Genomic DNA, 20,808 nt, shown 5'->3' on the forward strand with positions numbered 1-20,808 from the left:
CAGCAGGCCAGATCTGCCTAAACTGGCACAGGAACATCTATCCCGGTGACAGTTAGAGCCCCTATACCTCGGGGAAGAATTTACTTGAACAGTAAGTGGCTTTGTAGCCTGTCTTTGGTACTGAATGTTACTACATACCTCAATTAATGCTAGCTGTAACAATTCTACTTTACATCAACAAACCACAGGTGAACTATTTTCTTATTACACACTATCACCACTGGAAAAAGGATGGTCTGATGATCTCAAAAATAGTAATGTCAGGTTTTCAGTTGAGAAGAGAAATTTTACTTTTTTAAATAGCATGTAGAAGTTAGCAAAATGGGCCGACTTTTAATGCACATTAAAAAGAGGGAGAAATAACCCATAATTAAGTCCAGGTGTATTCCTGGACTTGGAATTTGTGGTGGAATTCCCTCACTTACTACCAAATGATGCTTCAGCATCTGAGCTTTAATTATATATATTTTTAAAAATGTTCCTAGCCCTTCTAATTACAAGGAAAAACCTTCCAAAGGTGAACAGAACATAAATCAATAGTAACCTTTGAGTGTGCAGATAGCCCAAAATAAAAAGTGTGAGAAGTGAATGGGGTATTGACTTGGATACCTAATATTTCAACATTGGTCAGTATTATGTTTACATGTTAATGTGTTTATTCTGCACTCCCAAACCATTTCCTATGCTGCCCTAGGTGTCAAATGCCTCACATGTTCCCCACCTACTGTCAAATGCATTGCCCCTGACAAGTTTAACAATTCAGTTGTGTGTTAATACAAAATTATGGCTCACTGAAAACTGAAAGCCTAGTGGCAGGATAAAATTAACTTAAGAAGAATACTGTGTGCTTATTCATTTGCACATTTAAGTCAGGACTGCGTTCCCAGAATGGCATAGCATTGAGGTCTAGCTTGTTGCACAGTAGAAGGGCCTTTTATTCTGGTCCTCTGCCAGAGAGATTTGGGAGGTAGGATGCTCATATGATTTAGACATAGGCATTGTCTCAAGAGAGCTGGGCTCTATTCCCAGCTCTGTCACAGGATTTTTCTATGAGAGCCTGGGGTCTGTGCCTCAGCTCCCATCTTGAAAGTGAGGATAATACTCCCTTCCTCACAGCCAGGCCTACTCAGATTGTCATCTCTTCAGAGTCTTTTACTGTTTGTCCAGTACCTAGCACAATGGGGTCTTCAGCAATAGGGATCCCTAGAGTGCTCCTGTAATACAAATACTTAACCCATCCCTTCGTATTTGTGTGAAGGCCTCTATGTGCAGTCAACTTCAGGTTACTATTCTTGTTGCCAGCAGCAAATAGTGTCAGTCATGAAGGTGTGCTAAACCATACAGTGTACTAAAACGCTTCTTATAAAATGGATTGCCCTTGTAAAACACACTACAGTGGGATTCACCCTCTTTGGGCCAATGGTTTTCTTTGAAAGGGTTGCATTAGAAGTAGATGTTGATCTAGCTACAAGATGTGCAGAAACAGATTCTCCTATATCTGACTGCACAACAGAAGGTAAAGCACATGCATTGAATTAAGAGGGAGCAGATAAGGGATAGGGAAGTTGCAAGCTTGTTTCCCAGTGGCTGGACACCTCCGATATATAATGGAAGCATGTATCCTGAATGATGTGGTGAAACCTTAGAGAAAGCTCACTTGTGGGAAGAAATTCTTGTGATGTTAGGCTACGTCTACAATATGAGCTAAGGGAGTCATTCCCCAGCTTGTGTACACATGTTAATGCTAGCTCAAGTATAAATAACAATGTAGCCATGGCAGCATAGGTAGCAGCAGCCCTGCTTAGGCACGTCATGTACAATCCTGCCTGAAACGGTGGGTACCAACTTAGGACAGCTAAGCCATGCCTTTGCTAATGCCAGCTGTGCTACCATGGCTATGCTGGTATTTATACTTGCGCTAGCTCAGTGAGAACTAGCGTATGTATACACGAGCAAGGGAATCACACAGTCTGAGCTCGCAATGTAGGCACAACTGAAGCCCAAATTTAATTACTGCACACACAAACTGCTCCTATGACCACACCAAATGGCATGTCAATTGCATAAGCAGAAATTCTCTAACCAGTTAACCCCTGCTTATTTGCAAGTCTTCCCCATTCAAAGTGGTTTGTTTGGCAGTTGAAAAAATAAGATGCAGGACCTGAGTATCACAAAGGTTTAGGAGTCTAACAATGTAGAGTAATTGACAAGCAGCATTTTTGGATTAAGTTTTTTTTTTTTTTTTTTTTTTTTTTTTTGAGGTTTTTACCAGTGTTTTCATCCTGTGCAAGTTTATTGTTGGGAGCACACAGGCACTGTTCTTAGAGCATGCTCCATTCACATCCTTAAAAAATATCTATGTGAGCTACCTTTCCATGTTATACTGACATAGAAAGGAGAGGTCTTCACAGTTTCCTGTAACCCAAGGCCTGTAGTCAAAAAAGGGGAGAATCTGTCCTTGTTCTGAATCAGGATTTTGGCAATAGCTGCTGATAAAATATACTGTCAACACTTGCAGAAGTAGGGCTCTGAATGACTATAAAATATTTCCAAGCAGAACACAAACACCACACGACTTTGGTGGTGTATCTGAATGAAAATATCTTGATATACTTGGAAAGGCAGCACACAGACAACCTCACTATGTACTGAAAAATTTGACTTAAAAAAAAAAAAAGTGTCTGATGTAGAACATTCCACACAAAAATTTAAATTTTGTAGTAATTTAACTGTGACACATGAAGTTTTGACTCAAATATGTTTAACTTTATTTAAACAAGGTTCTTTCCCAAATATAGCACTGTAGTCTTTGTAGCAGCAACAAAAAAAAAAAAAAAAAAGACATTATAAAACAACCCAGAATACAAAAAAAGTGTTTTCAAACACAATTAGCCTTTCTAAAAAGTCCTGGAGTACACAGTAATGGTTCAAATACTTATAAAAGTTACAATAAATTATGTCACCCTCCCTCAGTTGTTGTTTTCCAAGTGATTGGTGTTATGTTTGTACCCTCATCTGTTTTTACTGCAAACCTGCACATAACTTTAAGGTGGAGATTTTCAAAAGCTCCTAGGGGAATTTAAGTACATAAGTTCAGTTGTATCTCAATGGGACTTGTACAACTAAAATCCTTTAAGCATTTCTGAAAATCAAAGTCTAAATTATAATTATTGATAAGTAAACCAATAGCATAATTTAGAGATCATACTTCAGAACTTTCACGTTGTTATTGTTGGTATACAGTGGGGGAGAAGGGGTCAAAATTTTGGTTAGTTCCCCCCCCGCTATTTAAAATCTCTCCTATCTCTCTTCAAACTAGAAGTCTTTAGCCCAGTGGTGGGAAACCTGCAGCCCGTCGGGGTAATCCGCTGGTAGGCCACGTGACAGTTTATTTACATTGTTTACATAGCACATCCCTGAGGCCCACGCTGCTTCCTGCAGCTCCAATTGGCCAGGAATGGCGACTCGTGGCCACTGGGAGGTGCGGGCGGCTGTGCCTGCGGATGGTCAATGTAAACAAACTGTCTCGCGGGCCGCCAGCGGATTACCCTGACGGGCTGCAGGTTGCCCACCACTGCTTTAGCCCCTTGGCTGCATACAGTATGTGAAAGGTAGCAAATTCTAAAACGAGATGTGAAGAAAAACCCCATCCATAACAGTCAAACCTACATATACTTACAGATTGAATGCATTAATCAAACTGTATTTGAGGTGAATCTCTCTTTTTGGAAAATGGACTATTAAGGGACAACAATTAAGAACTGGTTTCAAGGAATGGTTAACCAAAGAAAGTTTTAGTATATAAATATAGGATGTACTTAATTATTTTAATAATAAGTACTTAGTATAGCTCAAAACCAAGAATGCCTTAATACATTAACTATTTAGCTTTTAAATATATTAGAAATATCTTGAAAGAGGTAATATTTTAAACAAAATTAAATTTACTTTATCGAGATTATATTAAAAGTTCCTACATTCTCATAATGCTCAGCAATCTTTTGAGAGAAATGGAGTGTTTAGATTTTCAGGGGACTGAGGAAAGTGTAAGGCCTTTACGAAAGAGGGGGGGAAATCAATATAAAATACTGCTGTACAATAATGATAGTCAATTTAAAACAGTACTAGAAGTAGAGTTTGTACTCTTTACATATGGTGTATGTCATTTAGTAATTCCAAAATTCATCATTCTTCCCCTCACCAGAGCTACATGATTCTGGAATGACCATGTTAATTATCAAAGTTTCAAATCCATCAATGGTTGAGCCATAAACAGCTGGAACCTTTGGAGTGGATGCCAAGACATCATACAGTGGAAAACATTTTTTTCATAATGTCAGGATACAAATATCCAAATCAGCAGTTTAATTCAGTACAGACTGTGCAGCTTCCCTGATAATCGATGCAGCTTTATCCAATTCTTCTTCTGTTTGTTCCACTGTTACCACTACTCGAATACTGAAAAAAGAAAACCAGAAGAGTTGGCTCTTGTAAGGGCAATGACACTTATTCCTTGCTTTGTTTCTTCTGCACCAGTTTTAATTTATATCAGAATTGTTGGGTGGAAAACTTGGTTCACATCAATTTAACAAGCTTTAATGTAAGAATTTTAGAATATACTACCACCTTAATTAAAACATAGTATAAATGCATAAATAAAACAAAGAAGAAAAGGGCAGTGATCAGTTACCTGATCATTGGGTGCAGGAAGGCTTTCTTTCATTACCAGATCCAGACTGGTTTGAGAGAGTGAGAGTGTGAGTCTGTCTGGCGTGGCTTTGATTTTTTTTAATGCTTATATAACCTGTACATTTGTGCATGCTCACACCTAACCATTTATTTCCCTTGTCATATCTTATATACTTCATGCTATGTACATACTACATTTTTATATAAAAACACCCTTCTACTTGTTCCTTCATATCAATTACATGCAGATCACGCATATCAACAGTATCATTTTGCCCATTCACCCTATTCATACGTTTGCTATTTTTCCTCAACTTATCTACTTTGCTGTCTGGAGTACTTGCTCCTGACATTTGGGGTCTAAGGTACTTTGTTCTTCTTAAAACAACCTGTTTAACTTTTAGCAAGCATCTGTTTTTCTTAACTTTTAGTTAAGACCAGGGCCAACGAGGGGGGCGGGGGGTGGAGGGAGAAAGCTGGTACAAATTACCGGGGCCCGGCGGTCTGGAAGAGGGCCGGGCTTCCCCCCCACTCTTGGCGGCCCTGTTTAGCTGGTCCGCCCTTGCTGGGGGGCCCAAAAAAATTCCAGGCCCGGCTTCCCCCCGCCTCTAGTCAGCCCTGTTTAGCCGGTCTGCCCTTGCTGGGGCCTGAACCTGCTCTTGGCGGCCTTGGTTAAGACACAGTCTGACAGTTTAGAACATCTGGTCTAATAAACAAGATTATGTTGAACTGAGTAACTAAATTTTCCATTCTTAATAAATGTTACATAGATTATTAAAGGCTGCTAAGGGTTTGGTTCATTTAATGATAAGTCTTTAACTTAACAGGCCCCTCATCCTAATAATCAATAGACTAAAGCCTAGCCTTAACTCTTACTCAATTTATGTAACTAATATAGGGTAACCAGATGTCCTGATTTTATAGGAACAGTCCCAATATTCAGGGCTTTTTCTTATATTAGACACCTGTTACCCCCCACCCCTTGTCCCGATTTTTCACACTTGCTATCTGGTCTCATCCTAAACTAATATGACCCTCACTCAATATTTTGATTCTCCAGCAGAGTGAAGGAATGGCTCCCTCACTCAAAGGCAATGTTTGGGCCATGAACTCTGGCACAATGACAAGTAAGATATATGGCAAGATAGAGAACTTGTGAAGCAATGGCTCTCTAGCAAAGCAAATAGTCATACTATCTCTTTCCAATTAGGCATTGAGCATGTCACTTGCCTACCACACACCATCTTATTCCCACATTTAGTTGTACTTTCAAGTTCAATGGGCCTCTTATGAAAACCTGTGTGATAAGCAGCCAGGGTAGTAGTGAAAACAATACAATGCTGATATTGAAGATTCAGTTTACTTTGATGCATTATCTTGTAAATAAACCATTATAACATGCCATAGTACCCATTTAAAGTTTATTGTAAGCAGCATATTGCCCATTCCTCACCTGGCAAACTATTAAAAGGCCTAAAACAGACAACTTTGTTTTTATAAAAGTCAGGTGGTTTTCCTCATGCAAGAGGGATAAAAAGAAACAGAGGTTTCTGAATTTCCACTCACCTCGGCGGCGGAAGACATTTCTCTTCCTTCTCCAGATAGCGGGCCTGAGTTAATGCAATACTTCTATTCATACACTGCAGACATATAAATAAGCAGTTATGCAACTGGGAACTTCAATACTACATTACCATTACATTCTGTGAACAGTGGTTATTTAATGTCTGGAAGACAAACGTGGCAGAATCTCATACAGAAAGAGAAGTATACATCAAAACCAACACCAAGTCCAGTATCAGAAGAGAATTATTAGCATTTTCCTAATTGGCTGTCATTAAGAAACATTCCTGCACACAATGCATCCTTTAAAAGTTTAAAATTTTAGAAACTCATTTGAGGCTTTTTAAAATATAGGTGGCTGTGTTATACTAGAAGAATAGAGATAAGGGGGGAGGTTTGACATTTCCTTCCAAAAGCTGGTCAGAAGCTGTAGGAGTGGCGACGTTGGTTTTTAGATAAGGAGGCCTGAAATGGAGTATGATGATGACTGCTCTCCTAGGTATTTTATAAGTCAGTAGGAGTTCTTACATATACATATAACAAACAGGGAAGGCTAAGGAGAAGCTTCTTTAATTTCACATTTGTCTCAGTTCAGCTCAAAAATGTTACTTCAAATACGATTACATTGCCTATTTACAGAATAGTGATATTTAAAATAAAAAAGGACTAAAGCAATCCAACTATGTCTATTGAGTATCTCTGCTTTGCTTCTATGGACCAACATTTCTCTCTATCCTAGGATGCTTCATGAATTGTTGACCTTGGTTAATATATGCTGACTACACGTCAGTATCTAGTAACCTTGTCTGTAGAAGTCGTTGCTGCTGGAAGTCAATACAACTATTGTGGCTAGATTTAAGAGAGGACTGATTCAACTTTGTGACTTAACATTTGTAGCTATGCTGGCAGAGAATAAGGTAACTGCAGTCTTTAAGGAATAAAAAGTTATTGTAGGTTATATATACCATGAGCATTATCTTATTCTTTTATAAAGACTCCCATGGAAAACAGAAGAGTGAGATACTCAGCATAATGGCTCTACATTATTCAACTTGTACTAAAACCACCAAGGTAGGCAGTTACTGGGCACATATAGAAAACTGTTTAATATGAACGGACACATTTAAAAGGTTTCTTAAAACAGAAGAGCACCTCTTTCAAAGAGTTACATTCTTCAAATTTGGATGAGTTAGATGAGCTCAAGCACAAAACAAGTACTATCATCCTCCCCTCACCCCAAAACGCACCAGACAAATTGGGTGTCTTGAGAAGTAGTGTATACGGATGATGGAAAGTACTTTAAGTGCTAAACATTATAACAGTCTGCCAAATAAGAATATGTTCATGGACTCAAATGTAAAATTCCATCCTGTAAAAACAAACACTTTATAAAAAAATACAGCAGCTGAAGCTCAAGTGGTTCAGTACAGCAACAGAACTCTACTCATAGAGAATAACCTGCATCTCAGAAAAGTCCCCTCTAATCTGTTCATACACATCCATTCCCTTAAGTTAAAGAGAAACTTGTATTTTAATGTGTCTATGACATGGATTAATGTTGTCCAGTATCAATCAAATATTTTATTGATGATCAAAATCAAAGGAAGATGGGGAGGGAGACTGCCACTGTGAGATGGATGATAAAGGAGACGTTTGCAGCTGGGGAAGTGAGTTTTTAAAAATATAGAGATATACCTATCTCACAGAACTGGAAGGGACCCTGAAAGGTCATTGAGTCCAGCCGCTTGCCTTCACAAGCGGGACCAAGTGCTGATTTTGCCCCAGATCCCTAAGTGGCCCCCTCAAGGACTGAACTCACAACCCCTAGGTTTAGCACACCAATGCTCAAACTACTGAGCTATCTTCCTCACCCCACTCCAGTGATTGTTTTTTTATACCACTTCCTCTATATTACCATCTCACTTACATTTTCAAAAAGTGAACACAGGCCTCTGCTGTTTTCCCTATTCAATTCTATTTTCCAAATGAGGTCTGGAACACTCCAGGTCATACAGTAATTCAAACTACCACCATGCCAGGACTTGGCACAAAATTATTGCTTTTTTAACAATTAAAGGGCAGATATGCTTTAATTGCAAAAGGGACACTTACATAATCTACAATTCTCTTGAGTAACTTCATATCATTCTCTCGCGATCCACTGGTCTCTTCCAACTGAAGGTGTAATGCTGGAGAAAATAAGTCTCCCACAACTATTAGACCAGAGATTCTGAAACAAATCAAATAGTTTCAGTGTACATCTGATCAGAATAAAGAAGCAAAATGTATAAAGAGACAGTGAAAAGATGCTATTTAAAGGCTTGCTCATTTTTTGGTGGTATTTCAGGAAAAAGTTTCTAAATTGTTTTACATTGGGAGTATTTGTTACAAAACAAATTTAGACTCAAACAAAGCTTTACACCTTTGAACTTCTGCATACCAGCAATCACAATACAAAATTTAAACTATGTAGCCATGAATTACTCATGAGAACATTTAATTATTGACCAAATCAAACAACCCACTCCACATTGTTTCTTTCACATAGAATGCTTACTCCTGGTGAATCTGGGCAAGATAGAGGATTTATTTTAATTCAGTTTTATTGCTTTATACAATTTCTATCCGTATATTCTTCATCTGCGTTCCTCTGCTTTCCCCCCTCCATAATTTTAACTTTAATAGCTTGTCCTGCTCAAACAGAAAGTTTACAAATCAAATGGGGAATCAGTTGTCTGCCATAGCCAATGTTAATTTTTAAATAAGATTTCATATCAATTGAATGCCCTTCCTTTAGAGTTCCTTAAGGTTTGTAATACACAAACCTAACATAACTCATTCCTTGATTTTCAAGACTCTGATCCTTTCAAGTCTTAACCCCCCCCCCCAATCCACTTGAGGCAAGATGTTTAAGTGCAATGTGTTTTACCAATAAAAAAGACGACACCTAGACACCCAAATCATAATTTAGAACCAGTAGGGGGAGGGGGGGAAAGAATCACCTTCTCTCATGCAGAGTTGTAAATTCCCTATCAAGAAAGCTAATCAATATTGAGATAGGATGAAAAAAGCCAATCCTTTGCTCCCAAATATTAACAGTGTATCACGTACATGCACTATTCTGCTGCTGTCAACCTTATCTTAGATTTCCTGACTTTCGTCAGTTTGTATTACACACAATGTGTTGTAAATGTATAAAGTATTTTTTATCCCCATATCAGTTTCCAAAAAAAAGGGGGGAAGCAGAATGTTAGGGTCTCTTCAGAAAACACAAGTTGTCAAATCCATGGGCAAAACAGAGTGCCACAGATATAATGAATAATGGAAAGAGATGTTTTAAGGTCTGAAATATGCCTTGTATTTCCACAAAGCTCTATTGATTTAGAGTCCAGTTCTGAAAAGGAACTGAAACTGGCCTTCAATCTTTGCAGCAACAAAACTGCACTCACAATTGGTGTCATGTAGATATAAAATCTGAGGTTGCTTCTAAAAAGAGAGTCATGCAGTTAAAGAGCAAATGTTTAAATATTGGCATACATCTTTAGAAATCACGGGGAAGACAATATGTGGCAACATATGGAGCCATGAGAAGCAGTCTGAGGTCATTCTGCAATGTAGAATCACAAATGGAATATATAGCATGACAGATGTCAGTCATTAAGTATGTTCCATGTTAGTGACCTGATATTATAGAAGCACAATTCTAGAAATTAACAGGCAGGCACTGTAGTCAGACATGTTACCATACAGCTTAAATTAATAGATAAAAAGGTTTCCTTGCAGCAAATAATATTCTCTTCGTTTTCAGACAAAGTATATATCTGCTAGAACTTAATGAACAATACTTGCTACTAACAATGAGATTTTCTTTTTAAAGGATGTGCATCAATATATTAATGATATCAGTAGCTAATTACATAATATGAAGTCATTTTAATTTAAACTAGGTAAAGCATTCATGAACAGCCTCAAAAAGAAAGGAGGGGAGGGCAGGAGAGGATGGGTAAGAGTTCATGTATTTTAAACCAGGAAACAGCCTTTGTATCACTGTCAATTCAAACTTTGAATCTCACTGACTTTGTCCAGACAACAATGCTTTGTATTAACTATACAAACTCCACTTAGAGGCTACTTTGCAAAGCCCAAATTGATGTCTAATTTGAAGTTCTGTCAGTTACAACTCTAGTTAAATAAACCCTAATCTGACTCAAGCAGCTGTCTAACCAAGGATAAACAATAAGAAATGCAAAAGAGCCAGTTCAGCATAGCTTTGTCAGAGAAAGGGACATTCAGTGTGTGAAAGAAACAAAGGTTGGCTGTGCTTTTCTTGCAAGCTTTGGTTAAGTGAAATAACATTTGCGAGTCCACAGCTTGCACAGAGTAGTACCATCCCATCCTCCCCACCCCCGATCTTAACTTTTCCAGTGAAGCAGCTAAATTATGGAACCTTGCATAAAAGTGTTTTCCACCTCTAATCACTGCCATTCATCCATTTTTTTAAATAGGATAAAAATGCATACTATTTAAAGACAATATTGCATAGGAATCTCATCCAATGTCTTCTGTTACCTCAAGAAAAGGCAAAAGAAACTTTGGAGCAGAGAGTGATGGAATAACTTTACTATAGGGTTTAGGAAGAATTACATCCTCCTCCACTCATTAGCTAATGGTTGGCTTGTGCCCTGAAGCATGAGGCCTTATATATATACACACCTATACCTATATCATAGGTAAGGTAAATGTGGATTTTCTCATTATCCTTATGAAGATCTAAACCTATTCTGAATTCTATTAAGCTCTTGGTATCAGTGGTATCTTGCGACACTGAATTTCAAAGTGCCTACTGGTGCACTGTGTAAAAAAGGATTTTTTGCTGGTTTTAAATTTGCTGCCTTTCAATTTGCTTGTTTTTGTGTTGTGAAAAGGAGGAAAATCACACACTCATTTTACCTTTCATTATTTTAAACAGTTCTATTGTACTTTTCACCTCTAAAAACTTATATCCATTCTTTTTAATCTTAGTTAAACTGTGCTTAATATGAGAGAAAGAGGAAAATCAGAAGTAAATACCATATCCCAGGCGAAGGCACTATTGATTTATAATGGCAAAATACATTCTGCATTTTCTATATATATATATTTTTTTAAATACATCCTAGGGTTACCATATTTTGAGTGTCCAAAAAGAGGACACTCCACGGGGCCCCGCCCCTGCCCCCCAACTCCACCCCTTCCCCAAAGTCCCCGCCCCAACTCCGCCCCCTCCCTGGCTTCCCGCGAACATTTGATTCGCGGGAAGCCTGAAGCAGGCAGCAGGTAAGCTGAGGGGGGGTGGGGGGAGGAGGCGCGGCCCAGTCTGGCCCCCCCCCAACCGAGTGGCTCCCTCCAGCCTGGCTTGGCTCGGGCCCTGGGGTGCCGGCCCCGCACCCGCCGGCCCAGCACCCCCGACCCCGCATGTCCCTATTTTCCCGGACATGTTCGGCTTTTTGGGATTTCCCCCGGACGGGGATTTGAGGCCCAAAAATCCGGACATGTCCGGGAAAATCCGGACGTATGGTAACCCTAATACATCCTATTTTTTTTTTGTGTGCTATTTTGGCAGTCACTGCATGTTTTCTAAAGTGATTATTAATTTAAAATCCAGCAATATGCAAGAGTATTTCAAATTATTCCTTCTAATGTGCTTTTACGTTTGACAGGGAATTTTATCTACCATTGAGTTGTCCACAACTAGCAGTCTTTCAGTCTTCTCTAGTGCTGCCAAACTTAAATAATTGTGTCCTCTACAAGTTTTGCCATCAGACACTTGCTCAAGCACTTATCAAGAATGTAAGAAAGGCCATACCGGGTCAGACCAATGGTCCATCTAGCCCAGTATCCGGTCTTCCATAAATTGCAGGTGCCAGATGTTTCAGATGGAATGAACAGAACAGGACAATTTCAAGTGATCCACTGCCTGTCATTCAGTCCCAGCTTCTGGCAGTTAGGGACACCAAGAGCATGGAATTGCATCCCTGACCATCTTGGCTAATAGCCATTGATGGGCCTATCCTTCATGAACTTACATTCTTTTTTGAACCCATTTCTACTTTTGGCCAACACAACATCCCTTGGCAATGAGTTCGACAGCTTGACAGTGTGTTGTGGGAAGTAGTACTTCCTTATGTTTGTTTTAAACCTGCTGCCTATTAATATCATTGGGTGAGCCCTGGCGTTTGTGTTATCTGAAGGAGTAAATAATACTTCTCTATTCACTTTCTCTGCACCATTCATGTTTTTAATAGACCATCATATACTGTCTCCTCCACACACACACACCCATCGTCTCTCTTTTCTAAGCTGAACAGACCCTGTCTTTTTAAAACCTTTTTTTCATACCGAGGCGGTTCCATTCCGCGAATAATTTTTGTTGACCTTCTCTGTACTTTTTCCAATTCTATTATATTTTTTTGAGATTGGGTGACCAGAATTCCATGCAGTATTCAAAGTGTGGGTGTACCATGGATTAATATAGTGCCACACACACACACACTTTGAATACTGCTGGCATGCTCTCTCTCTCTCTCTCTCTATACATATACATATACACACACACACACACACACACAAAAGATTCCAAACATTGTTAGCTTTTTTGACAGTGATATTAAATACCAGTCCTAGCACAGAAACTTGAGGAACCCCACTGTTATCCATTTGTCAGATTGAAACTTGACCATTTGTTAATCCTACTCATTTTCAAATTTTGCCCAGTTTCTAAACCATGACAGTACTTGTCTCACCCTGTGTTTAATTTTCCATAACGTCCTCTTTTGACGATTCTGTCCAAGGCATTTTGATAGTTAAAATAAATTGATATCCAGCTCTTAGACACTTGTTGTGGACACCAAGAGTTCTAATAAATTAGAGGTGCACATTTTCTCCTTACACATGGTTTGTCACTATCACTTTCATCTACGTTTGTAAATATCTTTGTAACCAATTTTCCTCAATACTGAAGTAAGGCGCTTGTCTGTATTTCTCAAGATTATTACTAACAGCTTTTTAAAAGGTAAATTCAAAGTTTCCAGTATAGTAGCTGATTTTAATGAGATTTTGTTACTAACAGTTTATCTATGTGACATTCAAACTTCTAGTATGTTCAGAGTGAATTTGTTTGAGTCTGCTATTGTTCCTCAACCTACACTCAATTTCTTAAAGAAAAAGTTTATATGGACCCTATAGTAATACCTAAAAATATACTACAGAAGAATAGCACAGTTACATATCTGCTACGACCATTTTAACCTCAGTTACAAGTTTCAATCATCAATTATTTAGTGCCTCTCCCTTAAACTTAAATACTCTTACAACTAATTGTATCAAGCAACTAGACACTGAGATCAAACAAACATTGTTATTGGCACAGAATGCACAATTCAAGAAGACCAGACTGTTCTGGACTACTTACATCACCTTACAATGAAAGCCTTAAGCAACAACTGACTTCATTTCTTTATCAGAACCATTAGGGGGGGGAAAAAAAAAAAAAAAAAAAAAAAAAAAAAAACTTTCTAGATTACAAAACTAACCACTAAAAGGCTATCAGAAAGAATACAGATAAAGCAAATACTCTTGTGAAATAAAAAGACGATTGTAATTTGCTTGACCACTGCTAAAAATTAGTTGTCATTAAAACTGGCTTATAGATTACTGCAATAACTGACAATTTTAAGAAACTTTAATCTGAAATAGAAACTGAATTGGAACTATAGGAGCAGATACGTATTTATTCTGAAAATTAGTCAACTGACTATAAACACAAAGTATTGAATCTAAAACACTTACTGTATTATCAAAAAGCTGTTGCCAGAAAAATTATATTAAAAACTCAATGTACAGACACTCCTCGAGTTACGAAGACCTGACTTACGCAAATTCACACTTACAGAAAAAGTTCATAAGCCAGAAATAGGATTCTCGAGTTGCGGAAATGTTTGCGTAACGTACGGGTATACGTTTCCGACGTACGCAAAATTGGAGTTATGCAAAGTTTTCCGGAACTAAACACGGCGTCTGTAACTATAGAGGATATTATATTCATGATACTTTGTGATATGGATCTATAAAAAGCTGAGCCAGTTGACAGTAGTCAAGATCAAATAGTTTACCTTTGTAAAGCTTTGTGAATCCGTTTGCATTTCTCTCGTAAAATCTGAAAAATGTCTAGACAAAAGAAAAAAGAGCCTCAGTCTCTTGCTGCATATTTCTATAAATCCCAAATAAACTTTGAGCCTCTCTACCTCTTCTTACAATGATCCTCATTCCTAAGAGAATACCATTTCCATCATGAAGTGACCAATGTGTTCTTTCCCCCACACACTGCTATTCCAGTGGAGTCGTTTCTGTTTAGAACTCTTTTTTGAGAGACCCAATTAAAGGACAACACATGGAGAATCAAGAAACTATAGGCTGAAGGAATATAATTGGAAAGTAAGAAGGGGCTTCAACCTTTGATAACTATGTCCCCTTTTTTTCTTTACTTTACCTTGAAAATTACCAAATATGTTCTGGTCAAATGGGAGGAAGGAAAATCAGTAGGACATTTGTTTGTAGTGAACAACAACAGTTTTTAATGAAGTGTTCAGTGTCTCCCTTCTCTGGCTCTTTCCATCTCCACTTCTCTTTTTCACTGTGTGTGAAAAAGGAAGGGGTGGGGGACAAGAGATATATGGTGGGAAGAGACAGTGGCAGGGAAAGTTAAAGGGAGAATGAGTGAAAAGGAGATAATGAATGTAAGATGTGGAAAGAGTCAGTGGAAAGGGAGCAGAGAGAATGAACAAATGAAAGGAAAAAGTAAATGAGGAAGCGCTAGACTAAGAGGGTGAGGGATGGAAGTGGGGGAAATTATGCCCACAGGCTTTAATCTTGAGCTCAAACAGTTAGTGTTCCCTCTGAACAGAATAACTTGTCACATTACAAAGTATTTGATTTTTCAGAACGAAATACCTGGATTCTCTTCCATGATATTGAGGGCCTCAATAGCAGCAGCAGCTAGTAGGGGAGGCAGAGAGGCTGAAAAGCAGTAACCCTGACCTGACAATCTCTGAGAAAGAAAATGAAAAGTCATAAACAAAGCTGAAAAGTTCTTATATCAGTTTTGCTTGTTCACGATAGTACAGAAAAAAAATCTTTAAAGTCATTTGGTTTAAATTAAGCAAAAATCATAACTGAACAACAGTCTCTAACTCATCCACATAATCTTTTTGAAGTGGTCTTCTAAATGGAATAAATTCCTATGTAAATCATTTATATCAAGATGAAGCTTGTAAACAGAAGTCAAGTCACTGTCATTTCTTAGTAATTCAGTCTGCTATTCCATTTAAAAATAAGAGGTGGCATACCTGATGGTCAATAACAAAAGATCTTCCACAGCAAAATCCTCCAATAGAAGCCAGGGAATTCTCCATGTTTGCACTAATCAGATCTATATCGTCAACCTGTCATTCAATTAACAGAATATATTATGAGAGAGGAACGAGGTGGATGGAAGTGAAGTGAAGCTTAATTAAATCAAGATCATTTACAATATATAAACTATGCTTCAAATTAACATGTGTGCTAGGGCAAAATACACCAGATTACCCCACCCCCACCCATAGTTTTAAAGCTCCTTGTTTGTATCACTTTAACACAGTTATGGCTGAACTGCCTCCATTTTAATTTTAAACTATGTTTATAGGGATCCAAATATATTTCACGTAAATGTTTTCAGATATTGCAACATATGCAGCATGTAAAAATAAAATTATGCATTTGTAGGCCTCAATCTAGCAAAGTACTTTGGTACCTGATCTATTTTAAGCATGTGAGTTTCCCAATTAAGTCAATGGGACTGAATGTGATTTAAGTTACTCCTGGGGGGATTCTGTGCTGAGGGGGGGGGGGGGGGGGGGAATTCATATGGCCCGCATTTTTCTGTGCCCCTTGTGCAGAAAAACGCAAAAAAAAAAAAAAAAAAAAAAAATCTGCCAGGGGACACGTGCCTCTTCCCCAGCAGCAAGTTTGTTACAGCATGCCTGGAGCAGGCTCAGAGATGGGGGCTTGGTGTATGTGCATGCATGCCTGCGTGAACATCGTGGGGGGGATGAGGGGGGCGGGGAGGGGCCTGAGTACACGTGTGTGCTAGTGACTGTACTCCTGGGGGGATTCTGCAGGACTGCGTGCCTGCACCAGAAAACACCCTGCCACACACACACTTCCTGCTTTTCCCTGCAGAAAATGGCAAGAAAGCCTCACAGGGTGCATGACCATGTGTGCATGTTTTTTTTTTTGGGGGGGGGGGGGGGGGGGGAAGAGGAAAAAAGATAGTCCCCCAAACAGAAGCGAGGCATTGGGGGGAGAGCACACAAGGTTATGTGCCACTGCCCCCCTCGGAGGCGGTCTCGGGCTCTGCAGCTGAACACAGCCTCCTGGGTCCTGGGCCAGTTGTGCTTCCCTTCTGTGTTCTGGGAGCCTTCCTATTTTCTGTGGAACAGTGAGTTCTCATGGTGGGGGTGGGGAAAATGAGGGAAGGTGGGTGGGGAGGAAGAGGCAGTGGGGAAGGAAGGGGGGTGGAATAGGGCAGGGGGAGGGGAATGTGGGAGTGAGGGGAGGGGGATGGAGAAGAAAAAGGGATAGGGGAATCACTGGGGGGAGGGTAGGAGCAGGATCCCAGCAGGTGGCATCCCCACAGCAGCAGCTGGGACTCCCCCATTAAGCAGGCCCATCGAACCCTCACAAGCCCTACCCCCCCACACACCTGGATCCCTCCGACAAGCCCCCCAGCACCCAGACCCCCCCACATCCAGACCCTTCCGCCAAGCCCTATTTACCCTCACTCCCTGCTGAGACCAACCACTATCACCTGAATCCCCTGCAGAGTCCCATTGCACTTGCACCAGAACCCCAAGTCCGTGCATCCAAATCTCCCACTGAGCTGTCCATATCCAGATTGCCCTACACTGAAACCTCTCACCCCACACCTGGATCCCCCCACACTAAGCCCCTCCACACTTGAATCCTGCTGGCTGAGCCTGCCTACCCACACCTGGTGCACCTGGCCCAGAGGGGCAGGGCCCCGGGGTGTTTCTGGGGCCAGGCCCAGCCCTTGCACTGCCAAGGTCAGATGCAGCCTCACTGCCGAGTCCCTGTACTGGGGGAGGTGGGGGCTTCAGGGTGATCTCCCACCTCAGTGCAGCCAGTGGCCTGTGCTCTCCACTGCCATGTTGGAGCCACATGTATTTATTGACAAATAAAATTTGCAGAATTTTAAAATATTGGGTGCATAATTTTTTATTTTTTGGCACATAATTCCCTCAGGAGTATTTAAGTACATGCTTAACTGGAAAAAACAACAAGGAGTCTGGTGGCACCTTAAAGACTAACAGATCTGTTAGTCTTTAAGGTGCCACCAGACTCCTTGTTGTTTTTGTAGATACAGACTAACACGGCTACCCCCTGATGCTTAACTGGAGTTGGCTTTGGATCCTAGAAATACCTAATTGTCCCATTAACTCATTGGTTGCAAACAAGTTCTCTTTTTGTGACGTGTGGAATGCAGCACATAGAAAGAAATGGTCTTTACCACAAAGAGCTTTAATTATAAATAGACAAGACAGACAAAGACTGTCTGGGATGGGCAAAGGGATTTTACAATAAGCCAAGCAATCAAATAATGCTTGGCAAACATCATGGTAGTTTCACTTGCACTTTGTTTCTTCAAATTGGTTTTTTGTTTTGTTCCAAATATATTATGTGGGTTGGAGGAGTTAGAGCAAATGAGCAGGAAACAAAAGGCAGGAGAAGTGGAGAAGAGATGGGAGCACAGAAGTCAGAGAGTGCAATGCTGGTAGGGGAGGGAGAAATCAGCAGAGGAAAAAAAACGGATGCCAGAGGTCAGATAGAAGGAGACAGAATTTGACATTTTTAATGTTCAGGAGGTTGTGAAAGTTGCTTCTGCTGAGGAACCACTGCCTCCAATGTGCACTTTTCTTCCTTCCCCAGCACATGGCAGATAAAGAAAAGGGCCCCTTGTGGCATCACTATACAGGTCATGCCAAACCAATGTTCCTAAGCATAGGGAACCTGCTGAATCTGTGAGCACCGGCAAGTCCGACCACAACAAGCAGGGCAATGGCTAAAACCTATCTATAGAAAGTCTGACTCCATATGCCAACCACCCTGTGCCCCACCGAAGGAGAGTGAGGAATGGGGGAACAGCACATGGAGAGGGACTTTTGTGACCTTCCCCACCAGAATATTTTTGTGTTAATGTAAAATTTTGAGTTTGTGGTGGAGCAAAAAAGTGCCTGGGCCCAATTTATAAACTGAATGAATTTAATTTATCTTGAAAAAAATGGAAAGTATTTTTAGAGACTAAATTCAGTGAACTGTCAGAGAGAAGTAAATTATGCTTTCAGTGAAAACTGAAATGCAACCTTAACTGTGGAGACACCTCCACAGTACTTTTCACTTTAGCTTTAAGATACCCTCTTTCAAGTCCATGTCTTGGTGTACTGAAGTGTGCCATGCCTGCGTACAGGGTAAAACAGAGATATTGGTACCTAAACACAGTATGATACAAATGTCTTTGGAGAAGTTACAATAAGTTGTCCTCATCTGTAGCATGGTGATATTTAATATTCATGCACTTTAAAAACATTCTTTCATGTAAGCAGGATTGATTATTTTTAAACAGCATTTCTTTCCCACTTAACATCTTGTTTAAGAGCAAAAGTATTCTACTGCATTTAAAATTAAGACATCTCTACTATCACACATGCAGGCTCACATTACTATGTAAACTGAAGAGTCTGTTGCCAGATGTGTGTGAGCAGAGTCTTGGACTAAAGACTCCCCAGTGCCAAATGTATTCCACCTCCAACCCCAAGTACAATGTCCTCATAGGAAAAAAATAGCATATCATATTCACTATTTCCCCCTCCATTCTAACAAGAGATATAAATAAACCAGTTTTTATTAAGACTTTTCCTAAAAGTCGTTCACTCTTCAGAGAGCTTTGTGCAAAATTCAAATCCAAAGTGAATGTTAATGGCAGATGATAAAAGAGGTCATGTAAAGAGGAACAGTGCCAACTCCACCCACCCCCAATGTTGCTATTTAAACTAAAAAATTAAGTAGTTGTGTTTTCTATTGAACAAAAAGATCAGTATAGTAATTGGATAGCCAAATTGACTTAAAATTCCTACCATACACAGATGAACACTCTTAAAATCTGTAGTACTGTTATTGCCAAAAATATACAAGAAAACCAGTATCAGAACTTGTCCCAGTCTACAACTCTCTTGCCAACACATAATAGTCCCAATGAAAGAAAAAAAAGCCTAGCACTTACATTTATTCCAAAGTGTTCCGTAACACCTCGTCCATGTTCTCCAAGGACTCCAAAAGAAAGACTTTCCTCCAAAAAAATCCTCACTTTATATTTATATTTCAATTTTATCTGCAGATTTAATAGTACAAATGATACAAGACAGTCTAATATTATTGACATTTTTGCAAAGAAATAAGTACAAGGTACATGTACAAAAGATTGAAAAATCACATAAAAGATCCTATAAAGTATCCTGAATAATGTAAGACTGTTAATCCCACTATAATACTCAGCCATTTTGTGTGTTTTAGAGTCCTGAACACCATTGCCACTGTTTAACACTTAAAATAAGTATAAGAAATCTAAAATGCCCATAGTCATTTATGGACCTAACTTGGATTTTCTTTTTAAGAAACAGGCTATAAAATACTTTAAAATATTACATAAGATATTCACAGCATTCTACCTATCATCATCAGGAACAGTGTTGTACACAAAATCTATGTTTAATAGATAAGGTTGTACTCCCTGGAGTCAAGCGTACTGTTTTCATTATTTAAGAGACCAGCTCAATTTTTAAACTAAAACAAAAAAAGTGATTTTAGTCTAAACCTATTAAGCAGGTATACTCTGTAAAAACAGATCATTGTTACATGATAGGATATGTATATTACAGAACTGCAAAATTCGGAACCTGATTATGAATACCTCAAAAATGTCAATGCCAACAATCCACTTTGTAGCTAACACAAAAGGGGATATAATATTCTATTATATTTTAGAAATGTGATCATGAATGAAGGGAAGGTATAAGGTTTCATGCAAAGCATTCACTGCCTTTGGCATTTCCTTACTTTTAAGGTTCAAAGATGCAATATTAATATTTTATTAGTAATGTGTGTACATAACACACACAGCTTAAACAAACAAAACTGAAACCACTTACCAAATCTGGAAGAGGACAAATATCTCCAGTATTCATATATAGCCCTTCCACCAGAATAAACCTTCGAGTTACACAGGCCTTACGAGGATTCTTCAGAGAAAATGTATGTTTTAGTATGTATGAAGTGTTCAACAACAAAAAATACAAACTTCTATTAAGATAACTATTTGTTTTTTTGGGGGGGGGGGGGGGAAAACAAAAAAACTTTTATATCCTAGTTGGAACTTAGCATTTCTGCTCTTATAACCATATTAAG

The 20,808-nt window shown here is 39.1% G+C and overlaps 1 protein-coding gene across 2 annotated transcripts in view; it reads right to left on the reverse strand.

Moving 5' to 3' along the window:
* Positions 1–2,744: 2,744 nt before the first annotated feature.
* The window catches only part of SPTLC1 (serine palmitoyltransferase long chain base subunit 1), a 47,478-nt gene continuing 29,414 nt past the window's right edge, over positions 2,745–20,808 (reverse strand). The window contains exons 8-16 of one of the 2 annotated variants that reach the window (XM_054032411.1): positions 20,553–20,642; positions 19,628–19,735; positions 15,636–15,731; positions 15,241–15,337; positions 14,403–14,457; positions 8,365–8,482; positions 6,256–6,329; positions 4,691–4,736; positions 2,745–4,458 (exon numbers count right to left, since the gene is read on the reverse strand). In XM_054032411.1, coding sequence (XP_053888386.1) covers positions 4,411–4,458; positions 4,691–4,736; positions 6,256–6,329; positions 8,365–8,482; positions 14,403–14,457; positions 15,241–15,337; positions 15,636–15,731; positions 19,628–19,735; positions 20,553–20,642 — 732 coding nt within the window. In that variant the 3' untranslated portion in view covers positions 2,745–4,410. The remainder of the gene's footprint in view (positions 4,459–4,690; positions 4,737–6,255; positions 6,330–8,364; positions 8,483–14,402; positions 14,458–15,240; positions 15,338–15,635; positions 15,732–19,627; positions 19,736–20,552; positions 20,643–20,808) is intronic. The other variant, XM_054032410.1, reaches the window with a different exon arrangement.

Source organism: Malaclemys terrapin, chromosome 6, assembly GCF_027887155.1.
Source record: "Malaclemys terrapin pileata isolate rMalTer1 chromosome 6, rMalTer1.hap1, whole genome shotgun sequence".
Taxonomy (NCBI): domain Eukaryota; kingdom Metazoa; phylum Chordata; order Testudines; family Emydidae; genus Malaclemys; species Malaclemys terrapin.